Source organism: Strigops habroptila, chromosome 9, assembly GCF_004027225.2.
Source record: "Strigops habroptila isolate Jane chromosome 9, bStrHab1.2.pri, whole genome shotgun sequence".
In the NCBI taxonomy this organism is placed as follows: domain Eukaryota; kingdom Metazoa; phylum Chordata; class Aves; order Psittaciformes; family Psittacidae; genus Strigops; species Strigops habroptila.
In genome coordinates, this window is record NC_044285.2 from 781,074 (window position 1) to 799,578 (window position 18,505).

Here is an 18,505-nt window from a genome sequence, read left to right on the forward strand (position 1 = left end):
CCAAAAGGTGCCCTGGGGACCCCAGGATGCCCAGTGGGGTTGAATGGAGGGGAAAAAAGTGTCTGACAGCACAGGGCAGGGCAGGACCCCAGCGCTCTGCCTGCACCAGGCACCCTCCCATGTTTCTCTCCATAAACCCCTGTAAACGATACCCCTTGGAGAGGCCCAGCCAGGCAGGAGCCCTTCCACACTCCCTGGATTTCTCTATAGCTCCTTTGTCTCCATCACCCTGATGCCAAGGAGCACTCGGCAGGGTAACAGGACACCGAGCCAAGTGCTGATAAAGCCGGGGGTCCCAGCACCGCAGCACAGTGACCGCAGCAGATGTTGCCTTTTTATCCCCCCATCCAAGACCTCCTGAAACCGAAGATGCAGGAATTTCTAAGGCATCCCCTTAGTACGGGAGCCGGACTCACCAGTGCCACACGTGGCGGTGCACGTGGTCCAGGAGCCAAAGCGCCAGAGGAACTCGGGCTGCTCGATGTCGTTCTCGCTGTCGGCGGGGCGCTGGATCGTGTACTGGTACCGCACACCCGGGTTGGTCTCCTGGAACAGCAGCTGTGGGAGAGGACAACGGTCAGGAGGTGGCTGCAGGACCTGCACCCCAGCAGCAGCCCATGACCATGTCATCAGCGGGGTCAGCAAACGGCTGAAGCAGTGGAGGAGCTGCCCAAGCTCAGAGTGTTGGGCTTGGGGAAACATCAGGTAATAACAGTGAGGACATTGAGAACCACCAGGACTTTGTTTTTATGTCTCCCCGATGAAGAGCCTGGAAGGATTCCCCTGTAAACTCAGTCCCACTGATGCATGCAACCCTATCCAAGGACCTTCTCAAGGTTGAGCATGGTGAAGGGCCCTGGATGGCCAGACATCCCATTCTGCATCCCTTTCCCTGCAGTCAGAGCTGTGTCAGGAGATTTTGCCCCATGCTGCAGCCGTGGGGCAGGAACGACCCTCCTGCTGGTCGGGAGCATGCTGAACAACACCCGTAACTCCTCCTGAGCTCTCCAGCAAGGGATGGTACAGCTGAAGGGAGGCTCTGACTGCTCCCAGCCCCACGTGCTGGGCAGATGGCGGCTGGTCCGGATGGATGGACACTCAGGTGAACATCTGTCACTGTGATGTGTCCTCTGGGATGGCAGCACAAGCCCAGCCCAGCAGAGGAGGACTCAGATCCCCTCGCCTCCACGTGTGCCAGGGAGCAAACACCAGCGATGGCTGAAGGCGACACAAGTCTGACGGAATCTCCTTAATTGCCCCAACTTGAAGTGGGCTCCTGCTGCTCTCAACACCCACGAAGCGGCTCCTGCGGTTGACACAGATCCTGCCCAAGCACCTCCTGCACCCGCTCCCAAAGGCTGGGAGTTTATCCGTGTTTTTGTTAGCCTGAGCGCTCCCATTATTGCCAAAGCTTTGTTGTTGTTGGAGCTGTGGCAGGAGCGAGGGCGTCCTTCCAAAACCTCTTCATGAATATTGAAACATTTTTGTCAAAAGGTTTTAATTAGCTCACGAATCCCCCAAAGTGCTTTGTGGGTGCTGAGCACGGCAGCATTCCCAGCACCAGCAGCATTCCCAGCACCAGCAGCACTTGGCGACAGACGAGCCCAGGATCCCGCTCACATTTCACCCTGAGCCTCTACTGAAAGACATGCGAGAGGCGAAGACTTTGGCTGCTCAACGTGGCCAAGCTCGTGCGAAGGGGCTGATGCTGATGACAACAGGGAATGGCTTTAACCTGCCAGAGGGGAGATTGAGATGAGCTCTGAGGCAGAAGCTCTTCCCTGTGAGGGTGCTGAGGCGCTGGCACAGGGTGCCCAGAGAAGCTGTGGCTGCCCCATCCCTGGCAGCGTTCAAGGCCAGGTTGGACACAGGGGCTTGGAGCAACCTGGTCTAGTGGAAGGTGTCCCTGCCCGTGGCAGGGGTTGGAACTGGATGAGCTTTAAGGTCTCTTCCAACACAAACCATTCTGTGAGTCTATGTTGGCTCCTGACAGCCATTAACAGGCAGATCCCTCACCCCTGACCGCTGCAGTGGTGATTCCCAGGGGAAGGAATTGCAGAGACAGCCCAGAGTCCTCACACTGCGCTGCCATCCCACTACCTCCCCCCCACTGACAGTTATAACCCCTGCAAAGCTCTGCAAAGCTCATTGAAATATAAAGCCAGGCTGAAAAGTGATTCCCCAGGCAACTCTTTTCCATGGATACAAGGTGAAAATTAAGAGAGCAGGATTAGTTTCCAAAATAAAGCCATTTCCAGATAAGCCCCAGAGCTGCGGCTGCTGCAGCGCAGGAGGGGATTAGCGACGGGCGAGTTGGGCTCATGTGAAAAGCGTTTGCAGGATGCACCAGGTGGGAATTCAAGAAGGGAAGGGGCTCGGAGCAGGACCAGCCCCTGGGCAGCTGCCCAAGCCTGGGGAAGCAATTTTGCTTTCAGAAACCATGAGCAGCCTCCCAGCTGCAGGAAGCAAACGTGCAGAAAAAGAGTAAAACTTGAAATTTCTGGATTTCAGAGGATTTTAAATGATCCTTTTGGATTCTTACATTCTGCCTCAAGGGCTTTTGTGAGGAATCAGAAACTGACCTGCAGCACCCGGGTTTGGACCATGGAGCATCACCCCAGGGGCTGAGCTCCTTGCCACGGTGCTGGTGGGAGCCCAGCACGGCTGATGGAGCCGCTGGGCCACCCTCTGTCACCACAACAGCTCCCAGCTCTCACCACCTCCAGCCCTGCCAGAAGCACCACAGGCTCTCCCCCTGCTCTTGATAAGATATGGGAAAGGCCTCAGGAAACAAGCTCTTTCTCCTCATGCTCTCTCTCCTGTGTAAATATTTTGAGGAATGCTGCAAAGGGGACAAGGCGTGGGCTGGAAACACTGCCTGGGGCAGCAACGTGTGCTTGGCTGCTCCCAACGTTGGCTCCCAAAGAAACACTCCCTCAGATGGCAGGGGAGTGCCATGGGGGAACACAACAGCTCATGGGAAGGCAGGACATCCACTGGCTCTGTCCCCTTCCCCATGCATCCCAACCACCAGCACTGCCCGGATGGTACCTGGATCCACACAGGCTCCACAGTGGGCCCCGGCGAGGTCAGGTTCTCCCAGTTCCCTGTCCTCTTGTAGGTGAAGGTGGTTCCTGCCACCCTGTAGTCCCCGTTCCACTGGATGGTCCAGCCTCCATTCAGGAAATACTTCTCCGGGTCCTCGCTCCGCAGCGCCAGAAAATTCCCAGCTTCTGCGACCTCTTCAATCCGGATCTCCCGGGCTCCCACAGGGATAATCCCAATATCGACATAACCTGGGAATGGAACCAAGTCAAAGACGTGGCAGAGATGATCTGTGCCTTTAGGTGGGTGCTAGTGTCCCCTGGGTGCCAGCATCATGCCAATCCTTACAGCTCTGTAAGGCAGCACCAAACCCCACCTTGCACCGAGCCCGGCTGGTTCCCTGCTGGGAGAGCCCATTGCAGAGTGAGACATTTCCCACATGAGCACTGGAAAGGCATTTACCACACCTTGAACATGTCCTTGTCAACACACAAAATCCCTTAAACCTCTCCAAACCAGCTCCAGCATGCACAGATTTGTTTTCAGGCCTTCAGACACAAAGAGCAGAAAGGGAACATTTTTATTCCAAGGAGCAAGAAGTGGAATGCCAATGCCACATCTCCCCATGCTGCTGCTTGAGTCTTATCCCATCAAAATCGAGAAGTTGGGGTTAAAATCCAGGCTGCAAACAGCAGCAGTGAGCCTGGCTCTGTGTGGAACACAGTGTTTTGGGGACGGGACTGAGCACCCTTACCCAGCCCCTCGCTGTCCTCGAAGGTCTTGTGGACGGTGTGGCACGTGGAGCCGTCCCCGTGGCACACGCCGCACCGGTCCTCCACCGCGTTGGAGTCGATCTCGTAGTCGCAGCCCACGTTCTGCAAGGCAGCCCCATCAGCACCCGCTGCCCGTGCACCCCCAGCCCCGCTCCCACGACAGCCACCCACAAGGGAGAGGAGGCCCAGCCTTGGTCCTGAATGGTGGGAAATAAAGAACATGGGATGGGCTGGGATACAGCCACATCAGCTGCAGTATGGGTTTCTCTAACGTATTGTCATGGTCCTGTTGTCCTGTTCATACACAATGAGGATCATAAGAATCATGTTTTTACCTTTTCCTACCCAAGTTCCTGGGCAGCAGAGCCTGTCAGCACACATTATGTACTCAGCCAAGCTGGGAAAGCCCCTCGGTCCTTGGCGCTGCTACTTCTGTTTCAAAACACTTCCCAAAAAACTTTTCTGTATTCTGTTAAAACTCACTACACCTCATGCTAAATGATGGAATCACAGAATCATGGAATAGTTTGGGTTGGCAGGACCTTAAAGCTCATCCAGTTCCAAGCCCCTGCCACAGGCAGGGACACCTTCCACTAGAGCAGGTTGCTCCAAGCCCCTGTGTCCAACCTGGCCTTGGTTGTGCTCTATTTCCTCATCCCAGCACAGAGATGAAATACATTCATACTACATATCTTATGGAAATAAAGAAACCTCAGGAGTGGTGAATGACAAAAGCTCAGCCCATTGGTGCGCACGAGGAGGGGATGGTGTTCACCTAAGGGACGGATAACAGTATCCACCTCATTTCTCAAGCCCGGGGGGTCCTCGGGCTGCCTCCTCAGTGCAGGACCCACCTTGCAGATGCCGTTGATGCAGAGGTCGCGGCTGGCGTTCATCTCGTAGCACGGTGTCCCATCGATGACCGCATCCCGCAGCTTCTCCGCAAAGTACTCGTGCTCCGGGCGGCAGTGCAGCTCGCAGGGGTTCACTGGGAACGCAACAGGCAGAAACTAAACCCCAGCAGCTGGGGGGCATCGCCACAAACATAACCCAAACCTGCAAGCCCAGACATAATGCACAATACAGCATAAACACGCTGCGAGGCAAATCCTAGACGTGAACGGCAAAGTCAAGCCCTCAGCAAGACTCTGTCTCAGGTTTTTCATTGGGGTGCAGACAGAAACCCAGCAGTGGGCTTTGCCCTTGACTCACTGTTGTTGGGCACCGGTGTCCACTTGTAGAACTTCCCTTTGTAGAGCATGGGGTTGAACTGGCTGCACTGGACCTGGCGGAAGGAGGGCTTGTCGGGGGGACACAGCCGCACGTTGCAGATCCGGAACCGCTTCCGCTCCCCCAGGCAGTACCTGCCCCCGTACTTCGGCCTGTCCACAGGGAAAAGGGAAATCAGAGTCACAAAGGGTTTGGGTTGGAAGACACCTTAAAGCTCATCCAGCTCCAACCCCTGCCACGGACAGGGGCACCTTCCACTAGAGCAGGTTGCTCCAAGCCCCTGTGTCCAACCTGGCCTTGAACACTGCCAGGGATGGGGCAGCCACAGCTTCTCTGGGCACCCTGTGCCAGCGCCTCAGCACCCTCACAGGGAAGAGCTTCTGCCTCAGAGCTCATCTCAATCTCCCCTCTGGCAGGTTAAACCTGTTGCCCTTGTCCTATCAAATAAAGACCTACCACACACAAGGGGAAACTCCCTTTTTATTCCCAGCTAAGGGAGGGTGGTTTTGTACCTGCTGCTAAGGTTTGATCAAGCCTGAACCCACCTGGAGTCAACAGGGAGCTCTCCCAGTTATAACCCACCCATCGCCCTGCTGCAGTGTTCATGGAAGGAGGCTGGCTGTGAACCCAACATCCACCCCAGGAGGATCCCCAAACCACAGAGCAAGCTTTTGAAACACGCGGAAGCCATGGCCCATGTCCTTCTTCCTCAAGTCCCTCCTGCAGGGGGGGGACTTCAAAAGCAACAATAGCTTTTTCTCAGATGCCAACAGGCTCTCAAAGCACTGCTACTGTCTCTTGATGCCTTTTCCTTCTGTCACAACACTCTCCATGGCCCACATCCCCACGACCAGATGAAGATTACTTTTCCCCTGATCAGTAGGGTCTGGGCACACTTTGCTGAAGAGAATAAAGTTAATTATTATTTTAGGGCTGTGTTTACATACCCTGCCCGAGGAAATGCCTGCGGGAGGAGGCTGCCCAGCACACACATTTGTTCACTCCATCCAAAAGGCAAAGCTGAAGATTTAGCTACAGTGGCCAAAGCAAACAACTGCCCAGGGAAGTTCTGCTGCTTCCAGTGTTTGCTCTCCTGCCCGCCCGCAGCTGTGTTCCAAACACTCCATCAACTACAATTGCACTTCTGCCACAAAACTCCTGTCAAACACTAACCCAGCTCTTGACCTGGGACCGAGATGACACAGCGCTTCTTTAAACAGCTCAACTGCATGTGCTAAAAACAACGCACCCAAGGAAGAGAAAGCACATCTGGGCTCGCTAGAGAGCCTGCTCTCGTAGCTTCCAGAGCTCCCCGAGCCATTGAAAAGCCACCGCCACTGGCACGTTGCTCAAAAGCCCTTTTCTCTCCCATCCCAGGGTGCTCTGACAGCCGGGGCTTTGGCTGAATCCAATGCAACGGTGATTTGGTGACCAAGGGGACATGTGGGGAGCAGAGGGGTCACCCTAAAAATCCTGGGATGGACCAGGCTGCTCCTTCATCACTCCCTGGACGCTTCCAGGCAAGAGCCAGCGCTGGCTGTGGCGGCAGCAGGCTGGGTGGAGGCAGCCTCCGGCCGGGCACAGACCAAAAATCCCCCATGGAATGCAATGGGGTGATAAACAGCAGCAGGATTTGTCAAAACGGCTCTGAGTCAGGCTCAAAGAACGACTGTTTTTCTTTTCTGTCACCAAAGGACACTGGATATGTTTTGTATCTAGAAGCAGGGACTCTTTGCTCTTTATTTGAGTCACATTGCAACCGCTGTCTGCCTGCATGGAGAGGGAGTGACTTGTAAGTGGAAGGAGACAGAGCAAACTGCCCTTCCAGAGGCGTCCATTGCCCAGTGGTGGGATAACCTTGGAATCCCCATAGCACTTCAAAAGCACATCACTCAGACCAATAAGTGCATAATCACAGAATCCCACCCTGGTTTGGGTTGAAGGGACCTTAAAGCTCATCCAGCTCCAACCCCTGCCATGGGCAGGGACACCTTCCACTAGAGCAGGTTGCTCCAAGCCCCTGTGTCCAACCTGGCCTTGAACACTGCCAGGGATGGGGCAGCCACAGCTTCTCTGGGAAAAGTCTGTGCCAGCGCCTCAGCACCCTCACAGGGAAGAGCTTCTGCCTCAGAGCTCATCTCAATCTCCCCTCTGGCAGGTTAAAGCCATTCCCCTTGGCCTGTCCCTACAGGCCCTTGTCCAAAGCCCCTCTCCAGGTTTCCTGGAGCCCCTTTAGGCACTGGAGCTGCTCTAAGGTCTCCCCTTCAGGAGCCTTCTCTTCTCCAGGCTGCCCCAGCCCAGCTCTCTCAGCCTGGCTCCAGAGCAGAGCTGCTCCAGCCCTCGCAGCAGCTCCGGGGCCTCCTCTGGCCTCGCTCCAGCAGCTCCATGTCCCTCCTGCGCTGTTGCCCCAGAGCTGGATCAGGACTGCAGGGGGGGTCTCCCCAGAGCAGAGCAGAGGGATTTGCCATGCTTTATGGGGTGATAAGGAAGCGGTGGGTTCCTCTCCTAAACGGGGTCCCATGGAGGGGCACGGGCTCACTCACGTGGGGCTGCTGCACTGCCTCTCTGCGCTCTGCACGCCCGCGCCGCAGCTCCGGGAACAGGCAGCCCAGGAGCTCCAGGAGCTCCAGCCACCGTTGATGGCATCGGGACGGAAACCCACGGGCACGCACTCGCCGTTGAAGCACCACTGCAAGGGGGCAGAAGAGAAAGCACGGTTTAAGGATGCAATAACTGACATCGACTCAGAGAGCCTGGCTGCAGGGAGCACGGAAGCCCAGCACCCATATTGCCCCATGAACACCCGTGCTTCACTCACACAGAGGTACCTGGGGTCAGCTGGGATCTGCCAGAGGCTGGCACACCTCTAAGCAGTGGGAAATTCAGAGATATTGGGCTGTTTAGAGGATTTGTCTGGGGGAACACAGCCAAACCTGCCCTGAGACCCCTCAGCCCAGAGGGGAGAACCAGCGAGGCACAGCCACAGGCAAAGTAGAGGTTTCACAAGGAGCAGTGTCTAAGCCCATGGTCATCCCTGGTGCTCTGGGGCCAGGGGAGGGGACACTGAACCTACCCATGAGAGACATCTACAGACATATTTGTGACCCTGTAGTGTTATGCTACCTTGGGCAGGAAAACCCTGTTCTGGAAGAGCAACGTGTGACAGCTCTGTTCCAGGGCTGCTGTGGTTCATCATCACCCATGCAAGGGTGACCAGAGCTGGCTGCAGACAGCTGCTCCCCTCCACACCCCATGCAGCACCCACCGAGCTGTCATGGGTGCTCCTGGACCCTCCATGCCCCGGATTTGGGAGAGGTGCTTCCCCTGCAGGGATGCAAATCCTGGAGATGAGCACCCACCACTGCAGCAAATGGAGAGCAGGACAAGCCTTGTGCTCTCCTGCCATGGTAATGAACTGTGGGTTCCACCTTCTCACGGCATTTTCAGCTTCCCTGGAGGCAGTCCCTCCCCAGCAGCAGTGAGGTTTGGGCAGAGCAAGGGCTCAGCGAGCTGAGCCCATCCCTGTGTGCAGGACCAGGGGTCTCCTGCTCCCCATTACCTTGTTCTCCCCGCACGCCGTGCCATCAACAGCAGCGTCCAGCTTGGAGTGGCACGTGTTCCCCACTGTGCACCACAGCGTGTTGCAGACGCTCTGCAGGAAAACACAGTTGTGCAGGACACAGTTACTGTGCCAGCCAGCCCATTGGCAGCAGTTTAACTTGCAGGGAGAGGCCACAGAGCCCCCCACCCCCAGAGAGCCCCTCAGAGCTGCTGTGCACCCTGTTATGTCAAGGGGGACCCACTGCTTACGTCCATGTCGTCGCAGAAGGTGGAGTAGGCGCCGTACTGCAGCCGGCACTGGTGGCCCACGTCATAGAGGACACCCGGGGGTACCAAGGGGTAGTCCAGCACCTCACGGGCCGGGGGGTCATCCAGGCACAGCCCCCAGCCCCGGCTGAAAGAGAGAGTGAGGGCAGCATCACCACCAGCCCCGCACACCCGTACAGTGCTCCAGCGGTGGCTAATGGAGGAACCAAACATCTCATCAACGTCCTACCACGATGAGGAGCAATTAGTATTTCTGCTGATATGACCCTGGCTCTCAAATCAACCCCAGAGCTGCTCCAGCACACGATGGGCATGTGGGGTACCTGCTCCCAGAGCCATCACCCCACAGCCTCTGGGGATAGAGGGTTACGGGGAAGGCAAAGGGGCAAAGGCAGCAGCAGCAGCCCTATGCAGCTGCCAGGCCAGTGCCTTGCACACTCCCTTTTTCCCCCTGAGATGCCCCTGTGCCCCTGACAGAAAGCCAGAAATATCATTTTTCCTGGGAATAGCCCCCTGGATTTTTGCCCTGTGAACAGGCCCTCAGTCAGGACGCCGCTTTCACCATGCAAGGGGAAAGGTTTTGCTGAACAAACATGTCACTGCTCAGAAACAGATGCTGTCCCCACGTTCCTACATCACCCTGACCCCAGAAACATCCCCATGGACACCACAACCCGTGTGTCAATGCCCTGCTGATAGAAATGAAGTTGATTGTGCGCAGCAAAACGCACTCACCCTCAGATCTGCTGCTACAAACCGTGCTCAAACTGTGCTGGACAGGACGGCAAAGAGATGCTAAGCCGAGCCAGTGAGGTGGCTGGTGGCCCGCAGCCAGGCTGCGGAGCCGCAGGGACAGCCCTGGCCGTGGCTCTCTGCTCCGAGTGCTTTTGCTACGATACTTCACAAACACACAAGAAACTGTCACTAGTTTAACTTTCAGTGTTGATTTAAACAAACTTGTTTCCACCAAGGCAGAGTCTCTGGCGAGGGTTTCGCAGCAGATTAGATTACTTGGGCTTGTTGTGATTGGGAACAGGTTTAAATGAACATGAAACAAGATTCTTTTCTAACCCAAACCAGCAACACAGAAACAAGGGTCAGCAGCACGGCAGAGCTCCTGCTTTGGGGTGCTGGCAGTGCCATGGGGTGATGCCCAGCAGAACCAGCACCCACTCCTCCCTTCCCATCCCACTCCAGTGAAGCCCACACTGGCAAACAGCTCACTTGGCTGGAGATAGCTCCTTAAAATATCTTGCATATAGTTTTATAAGCAGCTTCCCTATTGGAAAAAATCAGTAAACGGGCTGCTTCCAGCAGCCCAGGGGCTCAAAAGTCTCCGTTCCAAGTTCACAACACTGGGAGCATCCTGCCTCTCCCAAGCAGATTGGAAGGGGCTTGGAGCAACCTGCTCCAGTGGAAGGTGTCCCTGCCCACGGCAGGGGATTGGAACTGGATGAGCTGTAAGGTCCCTTCCAAACCAAACCATTCCGTGGTTCTGTGACACTGGTGTTCCTCAGGACGAGCTCACCAACTGCCTATTCAGGTACCAGCACATGGGGCGATGCACACCACCCCAAAACCCTCCTTGTCCTCTGATCTGCTTTGAGGCACTTTCTGTCTTGCCCCAGCTCACGGAGAGGTCTCTGTCCCAGCACGGGGGGTGATTTAGATTTGCTGTCAGCTCTCCAGTGCTATGCTCAAAATCTATTTCTTCATTAAATATTCTACACTCATCCTACTGGTGTCTCCAATTGGCCAAAACACATTTCTGAGCCAGCAAAAACTGGCACGAGTTTCCCTGTGGCTTGGCAGGGGTGTGCAGTAAACCACACTGTGCACTGAAACCACGCAGGGTCTGCCTGCTTCAGTTGTTCATTAATGAGCTGGGTGATGGAGTGGATGGCAGGATGATTAAATCTCCATATGGGAGCAGGCAGGGAGGATCTGCAGCTACAGCTGAGAGCAGGATTAACATTCCAAAAGCTCTCGGAGAACTGAAGGAAGGGTCCAAAAAGCCAAGACGGAATTCAATAAAAACAAAGTGGAGTTTGGGAAGAATCAGCTGCACAAACAGGGAATCTGGCAGAACTCAAAGGCAGGGGAAGACCAGTCATCCCCAGGCTCCAGGGAGTGCCTGGAAGGAGCCTGTGGAAGGATGATGGAAGAAAACCACCAGCACTGTGCACAGGGGCTGAAAACCTGGTTGTCTGATCTAGAGCAAAGACTGAAGGGAGATGAGACAACCTGCAGCTGTGCCAAGGCTGCTGCTGAGATGAATGGAGGCTGCTCCGTGCCATTACGTGCCTGTGGTGCAGGCCGGGTATCATCCATGAGATACAGGATCCCATTTCGTAAGGGTATTCCACCAGCCAGGCTGGGAAGGAGCTCATGTCACTGTGAGGGTGGAGAGCAAAAAGCCTCACAGCATCCTCTGGCTGCTCCGAGGGTTAGAGGGGAAAACAATGGAATGCCAAAAAGGGCTCAAAGATGCTTAAATGTGCTTGTAAAATAATAACCTTTTGTAAAATAATCATCATCATCCGAGTGCACTTTCTGTTTTCAAACGCAAGGTCCCTTCCAAGCACATCCAGCAACCCCAGGTCAGCTGGGTCTCATTTTCTGGCTCACTCCTTCCCATTCTCCTGCCAACATCCTATTATAACGCACTCATGTCTGTGCTGGCAAGGAGCCTCTGCCTCGCCTGGGGGATGTCACAGCCGGTGGAAGACGCCTGCCAGGATCTGCTCCACTCTCAAGGAAGAGCTGCCCCTTCTGTGGGGACAAAGAGACCCAAACCCAAGTGGAGAAGCATCCAGCTGCTCCCTTTCCTCCCCATTGCAGCCCAAGGTTATCGCAAGCAGGAAATTCTTAACTCCAAAGTGAAGGTTAAGAGAAGAAGGCCAAGAACACTGTGGATATGAGAAAGCTCCGTTCCACCAAGAGCCACAAATCAACAATCATTCCCACTGCGTGGAGCCAGGCCCACGTGTTCCGGGATGGGATTTGGAAATGGAGCTCGGCCCCGGGCAGCCTCCCCACGGTCCCTCGCCCAGCTCTGCCCATCGCTGTTTCTTGCTGATGCTCTCACTGTTTTCTACTTTCCTGTAGCAAGGAAGGAAAATGATTCCCCAGTGCAAGCCACTGGCTGAGAAACATAAATCTCTGGGCTGTGTTCCTAGGAACTTAATAACAACAGGCTGAAAACTCAGCCACGGGGTGCTAAAAATAAACAAATGCACAGAAGAATTTGGCTCAGTCTCGTTTCCTCACGTGATGCCTCCTGCCTCCATGCAAACATCAGCTGCGAGCACTGAAGATAACTGCACACAGCATCGAAGAAAACCTCTGGCTTTATTTGTTCAAGCCCCAAGCCGTGTGCCACTGCCCAAACACTCGTGCTGTTGCTGTGTTCAAACCCCATCCTTCACAGCAAGGACCGAGGCAACCAAGGGGGAAAAAAGCACCCCCTGACTTCTGGGTCAGTTCCCATGCACAGACCCAAGCCCTGAGCCACCCCCAGCACCCCACGAGTGAGGAAGAAGAGGAAGGGGAGACTTACTCAAGGAATCGTGTGATGTACTCCCGGCTGCAGCGGGACCAGGTGAGTGGGGACGTGTCATACAGGAGCTGTGGAGACATGATGAAAGGTCTTTTCCCAACTGGCTCACAGTCATTGCTGCTTCCATCATGCTGAATCCCAAAACTGTGTAAGAGCACAGCCCCACAAAGGAGAGGTGAGCCGCACGCCGCTACAACCGCGCAGCCTCTCTGCTCCCAGCACACCAACACCCAACACCGGCCACCACAAACCACCCCAGCTCTGGGGACTCGGTCACTGACATCGTCCCTGGCTGTGTGGGACATCTTAGTGATAGCAGGGACACTGCTCCAAACTCTGCCCCATGCTTTGAGTTCAGCTTCTTTCTTACTGAAAACTCAGCCAAGCAAAAAGCAATGGGAATATGGAATGAGATCAAGTTCATTAAACTGACTGGGTGTGTGTTTTTACCACACAAAGACACTTGGAGCAACCTGGTCTAGCGGAAGGTGTCCCTGTCCATAGCAGCGGGTTGGAACTGAATGAGCTTTAAGGTTCCTTCCAACCCGAATCACTCTTTGACTCTATGATTCCACGATATTATTTACTATGTTCGAGTGATCTTGTCAAAATGTAATTGAAATTATGGCAAGCAAACTTCTGTTGCTGATTCTATACACAGATCCTATTTTAAAACTTCCTAATGGGCAACCCTCCTCTACAAAACCTTCAGCATCAGCAACCCAGGATAACACACAAATGCAATTTCTCCAGCTTGCCTTGCACTGTGTGATTTTCATCAAACCTGGAGCAACCAAAAACTTAAGTCTGAAACAAAATTCCCCAGGAAGAAGGTTTGCACCAGTGAGGAACCGCTTGGCAATCTCCTCCCAACTTCCACCCGTGCCTTCTCAAGCCCTGACTGAGCAGCGCAGAGGACAGAGGCCAGAGGAGAGGAGGAGGAAGCTGGTGGTACCTGTGTCCGAGCTCATGCGCCACAGTGAAGGCCAGCGGCAGCCCCGTGTCCTCGTTGATGTTGCAGCTCCTGTGGGGCTGGCACATCCCCGCCACGTGGGACAGCCCCAGGGTCTCGCAGGGCCTGTTCATCGCTGCGCAGATGTCCTTCCTTGGGTGACCAACACACACACACACACAGAGCAAAGAGGGGGTTTGAGGCGGGAAGGAGCACGGGATGCATCCCAGCCCATGAGGAAGACACACGGACACGGGCCAAACAGAAGTGAGAATGGAGACATCCAACGTCTTTCCGCAATGGAAAGATTTACGACCTTTCCCTTCCCCTTTACTCTCCCAGTATCCCTGGCTTATTATGAAGCCTGATTAATGGGAAGTGCTAGCCAGCCTGGCTACGTTATTCCATTGTGTAAATAAAGCTGATGCTGGGAATAATGAAGCAATTACTACATTGCTTGGGGAAGCACATCCCAGGAGTGCTGGGGTCCAGGACAGAGCAGCTCCAGCCACCCAGGAAGAACAACTCCATTGAAATACAGGGCCTTAAGTGCCTTATTTCTGCTACAAAGCAAATTGTCTAAAGAAGATAAAACTGTTGTGGGTTGTGAATCATCACACAAACCACCAGGACACCTCCAGCAGCCAAGTCCCTGCAGCCTGAAACCATCAAACTGCTTTTCCTTAACCGTAAGGTATAGAAACTTGGCCAGAGGTATGAATTCCTGCAAGCTTCATGGGAGGTCAGGGGCCTTCTCAGAGGCTCCTCTGCCAACCCCAGCATTAGCCTCCAAGGGGAAAAGGAGAGTTAATCCCTGTGTACATCTCCTGGGAGGATCCAGCCATTCTTGGGCTTGGCAACAGGGCCATGGTGAAAATCTGGTTTGGAAACCACTACTACTCAGCTGGGAGCTGTCTCCAGGTTTAAACCTGAGATGTGAGACCAGTTCCAGCCATCAGGACCGTGTCATCTTCAGATTTCATGTACAATCTGATGTGCAGGTGTCCAGGGAGGGCTCAGGCATGGAGAGCAAGTTTTCAACAGCTCCCACTGAGATGTTCCCCTGCCTGCAGATGTTTCTAGCATAAAATTAGCACATGGGCACAAAACCTTGTGAGCAGGACGGCGACGTCGTGATGCAGCGGATGGGAATCTCCTTTGACGTTGATGCTCTTCTGCCATTTGCAAAAGCTTTTCAAGGTGTTGTCTGCGTGGTGGGAGATCTTCAGATCCTCCTGCCAACAGAAATAAAAGTCTGCTGTGACATTGCGGCTGGATCTGTTTGAGTTTTAGGATGCAGTGGGGAGGGGTCTGATCTCAGACTCAGCAGAGTGGAATTGGGAGTAACTGCCATCCAGATGGAATTGCTCCACATTTATAGGTTGTAGGCTGGGTGGGAATACAGTCCCTCTCTGCTTTCTTTTCATCTGTGATTCAACCAAAACATTAAATCATCTGGTAATGGGGGTTAAGAAACACTGCAGGAAAATATCCCATCCTGGCTGATGGCAAAGGATGCAGCTGGGAGCCCATCTGAGTGGCATCAGGCTCCCCAAGAGCCCCTGTTGCAGCTGGGAACACAAACAACCAGTGATTCACATCCCCCTGCTACCGGTGGCAATGCTGAGTTACCAGGAATTATCATGGGAATCAGACTTCAGAGCTCCTCTGGCCATGCCCCTGACCTTTACCAGGGCTGCAGCCCGCAAAGACAAGCAAGGCACAGACACCCGCATTTATCTTATGCAAACTCATCCAGGCCATGAAGACAGCACAAGAGAGAGGTGAGGGGCTTTCAAGGCCAGCTCCCAGTGTATCCCAGCCTGGCTCCTGGTGTATCCCAGCCTGGCCGCCAGGCTGAGGGTGAGTCACTGTGTTTTCTTCTTACCTCTTCGTCCTCCAGCAGGATGAGTCGCACTATGGCAATGTTGATGGGGTTCCCAATGCTGGCGTGGTGGAACAGACCCGCCACCTGCAACAGCAAGAGCCAAAGAAATAAAGCCTGAAGGAAAGACCTTGCTCTGTGTCACTGCTGGGAAGGACATCTGCAGGGGAACACAGCTCAAGGGGAAGCCACCGAAGGTTGTTGACATCATCTCTGGGAATTCCCCAGAACAAGACCAGATGCATTCCTGGACTAAAGCACTTGGAGTGTGATGATATCCACATAAAATCGATATAACCTGTGTAACACATTGAAACTCAACCAGGAGCGCCTGGGGGAACACCTCTGCTTTCAGTAACGGAGGTGTTTAACATCTCAAAGGAAGCCTGAGCTCCCTGGGTGCCTTCATCAACCCCAGAAACCCAGGGATGTTTTTGAGGTCCTCTGCCCAATCCCACCCTCTTTTCTGGCCACCAACCAAAGCTCTCTTCTGAAATGCAAATAAGTGCTACCACAGCAGGAGAAGGGTGAACAGACTAAACCAACTCACACTGACTTATCTGTTTGTTTTATGGCACCAGCAGATCCTTCCAGATTCCCAGTGCAGACCTCCACAATCTGGTTCTCCTTCCCTTAACTGCCCTAAGTGGCACCTTCCCAGGAACGCTGTTCCTGTCTCTCCTGCTAACCAGGCTAATGCTGGCACTGGCTTCCTCTGCGGGCATGGCCAGCCCCGAGTTCAAGGTACTCTGAGCCAAAGCTCCCAGGTCCCTGTGGGTCTCTCCTTCTGCGAGGAGGTTTCCTTATCATGCAGAGGGTCATGGGTGGCCCTCATACAGGTTTCAGGGTGGTTTCAGCTTCATCCCTGTGCCCAAGCTCCCCCTGCACTGAGATTCAGGCCTCGGGCTTGCTGACACCAACCCATCCTCCTGCAGCGGATGCAGCACTGAGCAATGCAGAAAAGCCACCGCGTGGGTGGCAATGGCCTGTCTGGGGACAGTTTGCTGAGGTCCCACCAGGGATGAGTCCTGGCAAGCACAGTGGCCTTTATGTCTTATAGCCACGTCCCCGGGGACCCGGTGGCTCCGCCACTGGGAGGACCAGGACTCACCATGTTCATCACGGTCAGCACGTACTTCTCGATGTTCTCGCTCCCGTGGTATTCTATCATCTTGGTGTCCGCCACCACCAGCGTTTCCACCCACTTCTCCTTGCTGATGGAGCGCTGCTTTATTCTTCTCCTCCTGTGCTGCTTCTGTTCCCATCTTCTCTTCGCTTCTCAGACCTTTCCCAGGCTTTCCTGGGATTCTGAGGGATCAAAGGAGGAAAAAAGACTTTGTTTTTTTGGGATAAAATGTTTGCACTTTGGTAAAACATCATCAAGAGATGCCTGAGTGTGCACCACCGAGAAACAACCCCACATTTTGGACTGGCCACCCCAAAGCTGTAGTTTGCAGGCAGAGACAGTTCCCCGTACAATCAACTCTGCCTTGAGCCAAATCCAGGGGATCATCAGTGTCTGGGAAGGCCGGGGGTGCTGCCGCGCCGCACAGAGATCCTTCGGCCACACGGAGACTGAACTCTGCTCCTTCCCGCGGAGAAACAACAGGAACATTCATGGGGCTGAAAAGGGAGCGGAGGAGAGCTCGATGCTTCCTCACGCACACCAGCCACTGGGAATTCTCAAGCAGAGACTTTTCCTGTGACACTGCTCCGAGATCAAGGTCAGGGTCAGCCCCAAGCTGGGTAAAGGCTTTACAAACCACATCCCACACAGTGGGAATTGCTTTTATGACTAGTTTCTACGGGCTCAGCCTCACTTTAACAATGGACTTTTACATTTTATGGACTATACTGTACGTTAGCTGTGAAAGAAAGTTTTATCCCCTAGCCTGAAAAATCCCAACTATCTCGATAATTTGATGCATTGCTAATACCACTGTGACAGATTAATCGCAACAGCTTCCTTGGAGCTGGTTCCCATTGTGTCCTTTGCTGCTAAGCTTCCAGCCAGGACGTGAAGGTACTGCAGAGAGGATGGGGCAGAGGGCTCCCAGGGTCCCAGGGAGGCATTTTCCCTTTGAGGTCCCTCTTAAACTCTTGCCCAGCTGCACACACAGCCTGGCCTCGGTATTGACAGAAGCTAAATAACACCTAACAGCCTAACACCAGCTGCCTGCATGGTGTTTCGCAAAGAAACCCAGCAATCCATCACACAAAACAAAAGGTTTGCAGTAATTAAAGTCCTGCAGACTTCTGGTTTCCTTCCCAGGGCACACTTTACATCCACTCTGCTAGCCCAGACTGCAATAGGGATCCACATGGGCTCTATTATACCCAGTGAATTCATTTGCCATGAATAGACTTCAAAGTCTAGAAGGAGCCATTATGATTGTTACCATAATTAAATAATAAACTTAGATTAACAGAAGAATGCCTGAAAATAACCTGATTATAGGAAAAAAACCCCAAACAAAACACCAAAACCCCCAGTTTTTGAAAGCAGAGAGCTCCAAGAAATGTGCAAACCAAGATGCACTGTGTGAAGATGCAGCTCCTCTGATGCAGATGAGGAGTAAAGCGCCCGTGAGCTGCTGGGGATGCACTGAATTCCCCAGGGCTTGAAATCTTGGCTTTGGGAGTTTCTCCAACCCATCTGCTCTAGACAGAAGAGCAGGAAGCAGCAGGAACCCTCTGCCCCACACAGATTGACTCTGGGGCAGTGACTGGGTTTCACTCCAGAAGTCCAACGCCCTGGCAGGTCAGAAACCAGCGTTTGCAGGGAAATGACAACAAACCCTCAGTCTCCACATCACAGGAGGCTTTGCAGCAGGGCTGGGGGGAGAAGATGAGAGCAAGAGGCCTGAGGTTCAGCACGGGCTGAGTCACGTATGTGAGAAACGTAAGCAAACAAATCAAAACTGGCAGGAGAAAAATAACCCCAACCCTGTGTGCAGCGACGCCCGTGACTCATGGGTGAGCTCTCCTGACCAGCAGTTCAAATGAGCCCTCCCAGGATAAAGCTGCTGTGGAACGGCTGCATGGGCACCTCCAGGGCCACGGGGCTGTTCCCCACGAGCAGCTCCAGGCCGTCAGACACTCACCCACCAGCAGCATCGTGGTGGTTCAGTATTTTGGGCTGAGGGTTTTCCTGCTTGCCAGCCTACGTGGCAAAGGGAACCTCCAGCAAAACTCAAACTAAGAGCAGTCGGTGTCATTGGTGGATGCTGGAG

The 18,505-nt window shown here is 54.0% G+C and overlaps 1 protein-coding gene across 1 annotated transcript in view; it reads right to left on the bottom strand.

Moving 5' to 3' along the window:
• The window catches only part of ADAMTS7 (ADAM metallopeptidase with thrombospondin type 1 motif 7), a 39,580-nt gene that overhangs the window by 18,344 nt on the left and 2,731 nt on the right, over positions 1-18,505 (bottom strand). The window contains 13 exon segments of the mRNA XM_030497441.1: positions 417-558; positions 3,052-3,296; positions 3,800-3,920; positions 4,673-4,806; positions 5,031-5,200; positions 7,592-7,737; positions 8,608-8,700; positions 8,859-9,003; positions 12,436-12,579; positions 13,391-13,540; positions 14,498-14,622; positions 15,276-15,359; positions 16,384-16,580. Of these exon segments, the coding sequence (XP_030353301.1) occupies positions 417-558; positions 3,052-3,296; positions 3,800-3,920; positions 4,673-4,806; positions 5,031-5,200; positions 7,592-7,737; positions 8,608-8,700; positions 8,859-9,003; positions 12,436-12,579; positions 13,391-13,540; positions 14,498-14,622; positions 15,276-15,359; positions 16,384-16,580 (1,896 nt within the window).